This window comes from Schistocerca cancellata, unplaced genomic scaffold (genome assembly GCF_023864275.1).
Source record: "Schistocerca cancellata isolate TAMUIC-IGC-003103 unplaced genomic scaffold, iqSchCanc2.1 HiC_scaffold_1172, whole genome shotgun sequence".
Lineage (NCBI taxonomy): Eukaryota > Metazoa > Arthropoda > Insecta > Orthoptera > Acrididae > Schistocerca > Schistocerca cancellata.
In genome coordinates this window covers 489,403-492,430 of record NW_026047171.1, presented here as the reverse complement: position 1 = coordinate 492,430, position 3,028 = coordinate 489,403, and the positions used below count along the sequence as shown (strand labels likewise).

The window sequence follows — 3,028 nt, the reverse complement described above, 5'->3', positions numbered from 1 at the left end:
CGGGAACCCGATGGTGTCTGATGGAACGCCGAACGTAAACGGCCGTCCCACCTCCTGCAGTCGGCCTGTCGTAGCGGTGGCAGACGTAATTAGCGACGCCGACTCGTACGCCTGGCTTTAGGTGAGTTTCCGCGACGAGGCAGATGTCTATGTCCTCGTCGCGCAGAAACTGCCGGAATTCACCGTCCTGCGTTTTCAGGCCATTGGCGTTGAATACGCAGACCCTGAGGCTTCTTGGGTTTTCAGGCATGATGGGCGGTGGAAGAGGCTATGGCGAGTACTTGCTGTACTGCGGCCATCAGCTCGGTCACGCGAGCCATCATTAGTTGCATCGTGTCAAGGAGACGGTCGATGCGGTCGCCATCCTGTCGGGGGCCGACATCATGGCGGTCGGTGTGTACGCCATTTTGTCGGGGGCCGACAGTATGGCCGTCGCCAGTGGTCCGGTTGCCGCTGCGCTGCTGGGCGCCGTTGGTGTGGGCTGCTGGAGCAGGCTGCTGGCCGGTGATTGGCCGCTGCCGACGCCATCGCGGTTCAGGGAAGTCGGCCATGCTGGACCGGTCCGGGACGGGCGGCGCTGATTGGTCCGCTCCGTTACGGCGAGGCGCAGTGGTAGGAGCTGATTGCCGAGGTAGGGGCGCAGGCGGGGGAACTACCTGCGGCTGGGCCGCCAATGGCGCGGCTCGCTGCGGCGGGGAAGGCGGGCCTGCGGCCTGGTTGGCTGCGGCCGGTGCTGCGTGAAGGCGCGCTTGTACCTGCTGTGAGGCGGCGGGCGGAGTCTGTCCGCCATCGCGCTCCATTGCCGGTGGGGCGTTCTGCGGCTGCCTGTGGGGTTGCTGCCGCTCTTTGTTCCGGGCGTCGGAGTTCCCGCGCTGCTGGGCGAGGTTGACGACCGCCTCGGAATGTGGTCGGCCGGATGCGCGGCCTCGGCGGCCTCGTCTCCTCTTTGTCTGGCTGTGCGTTGGGGCTCCACGTGGGTGCGACGTTCCCGCCGAAACTCTTCGCTGCTGCGTTTCGTTTCCGCGGGCGCGAGCCGCAAACGTTTTGTGTCTTGTGCAGCCTCTATAATTTGCGCAGTGCTCTTCGCCACAGAGTTTGCACTTGGGCGTAAAGTCTTTGTGTGGTACACCAGTTTTAGCACACGCTTCGGTGGCGTGTTGCTCACCGCACTTAACACAATACTCGGGCATTCCACAGTACTTAGTCGAGTGGCCGAGTTCCAGGCAGCGAAAGCACTGAGCGTATGCAGCTTTGTTGCGTAGCACTTCTGCACACACTTCCAAGTTGCCTATCCGCTTGAGTTGGAAAAGCTTCCGGTTTTCCGCCGTGTTGCTTGCAATTACCAGGAAGAGCGGGTTGCGTCCCTTGGTGCGATGAAGTTTCATTCTTATGACTTCCTCGACGCAGTAGCCCATTTGTTCCAGATCTTCCTTCACCTCTTCCGGCTTTAAGGTGCGAGGGATTTTTCGAAATACAACCTTCAGGGGCTTCTTCCTGTTGGAGCTGAAGGTGTAGAAATTCCAGCCCCGTCTGGTGCATTCCTCGCTGAGTTTCACAAAGTGTTCGGTGGTTTTCACCTTCACTTTGTGAAGGTCATCGCCTGACGTGCTGATGGTGTAGCTGTCCCTTCCAATCAGCAAGTTCAGAGCGTTCTGCAGCTCACGAAAGTGGCGTTCAAACTTCACTATAAGCGGCGGCGGTGCGCGACGCTGCTGCAGCGGTGGCAGAGTCAGCTCCTCGTCTTCCGAGTCACTTAGTGCTTGGAAGCTGTTGCTCGTGCCTACTGGTGCTGCTGTCGGTTGTCGTGTGGCTTTTGCGGTCTTCGTGGGAGCTACGAAGCCGTCGTTGTCCACTTTGGACTTCAGCGTGCGGCGGCGAATTTTCGTCCCGGTTTTGGTGCCGTTTAGCGCGTTTTCCTTGCGGAACTTGCGCGCGTCCGGGGCTGAGGAGTCGTCGTCGGACTTCTGCCTCTTCCTCGAGGCGCGCGACGTTGACGCTTGTGAGCCTGCCGATGTCTGCTCCGTCTGCATTTCCTCTTCGTCGTTATCGGAGTCGACTCCGAGGGGTGCAGCGGCTGCTTGCGGCATGAGACTCACCAGATGCTGGAGTGCTTCGTCGATGTCCTGCTGCGCGGTGGGGACGTCCACAGGCGTCTCCAGCGGCAGCTGCAACGACGCACAACACTCGCTAGATATCGAAAGCGCGGTTTCACTTACGCGAGTGACGCGATAGGCGTGAGCACGGTCGACGCTCGTTGAGGGAGGAGTACTATTAGAGACGCTCCGTAGCGAATCTGACGTACTCGACTCGACCCCGTTAGCGTGCAGGGACGCGGCCCTGTCCGCTGGAGCTGTCGGAGACGCATTAGCGGCCTCTGGAGCGGAGCGCTCGGCGCGTGCGTCCGTCTCGCTCGGCATCGCTAACTCGGGCGTGCCTGCCTGCGCCCGGCCGACTGTGCAATGTCGTGGGACGCAGTGGACTGCGTCTCCATGCTATTGTAGAAGTCTGTAGCGCCATTGGCGCTGTTCCTTCTAACGTCTATATCTTACATCTAGGGAAAGTCTTTTCTTATTGTCTATATCCTGTTCTGCACTATGAACACTGTTTTGTGAATGTCTTTACTTCGGCTCAATCTTGCTGATGGCGAAGTAAGTCTGGCCAGCGCAGAGTTGCGCGCCAGTGTGGTCTTCGGCCGAGTTCTCGCACCAATGGGTTGCGCGAGTTCGCGGTCTTTTCGTAGAAAGTTTGCGCGGCTCTCTGGAACCGCTGTCGGAGTGTAGGGACGTCCGCGATGACGTGGAGTTCCTCCGTGTTGAAGTCCGGTGGGAGGTGTAGTACCGCCCTCAAAGCTCTGTTTTGCACTCTTTGAAGGCGGCGGATGTTGGTCTCAGCTGCGTTGCCCCATACGACCGCTGCGTAGTCAAACAGCGGCCTGACGGTTGCCTTGTAGAGCGTGAGACCTAGATCTTCTGGTAAGGTTGAGGTGGGGTTGATGACTGGGTATAGGAGGCGTAGCCGTCCCAGTGCC

The 3,028-nt window shown here is 59.6% G+C and overlaps 1 protein-coding gene across 1 annotated transcript; it reads right to left on the bottom strand.

Annotated features, from left to right (window-relative positions):
- Nucleotides 1-242: 242 nt before the first annotated feature.
- LOC126161226 (serine/arginine repetitive matrix protein 1-like) lies at nucleotides 243-2,417 on the bottom strand. Its single transcript, XM_049916967.1, has 3 exons — nucleotides 2,217-2,417; nucleotides 1,344-2,165; nucleotides 243-1,007 (listed from the first exon to the last, which is right to left on the bottom strand). Exons 1-3 carry the CDS (start codon nucleotides 2,415-2,417, stop codon nucleotides 243-245), a joined length of 1,788 nt encoding a protein of 595 aa, XP_049772924.1.
- Between the last annotated feature and the right edge of the window lie 611 nt (nucleotides 2,418-3,028).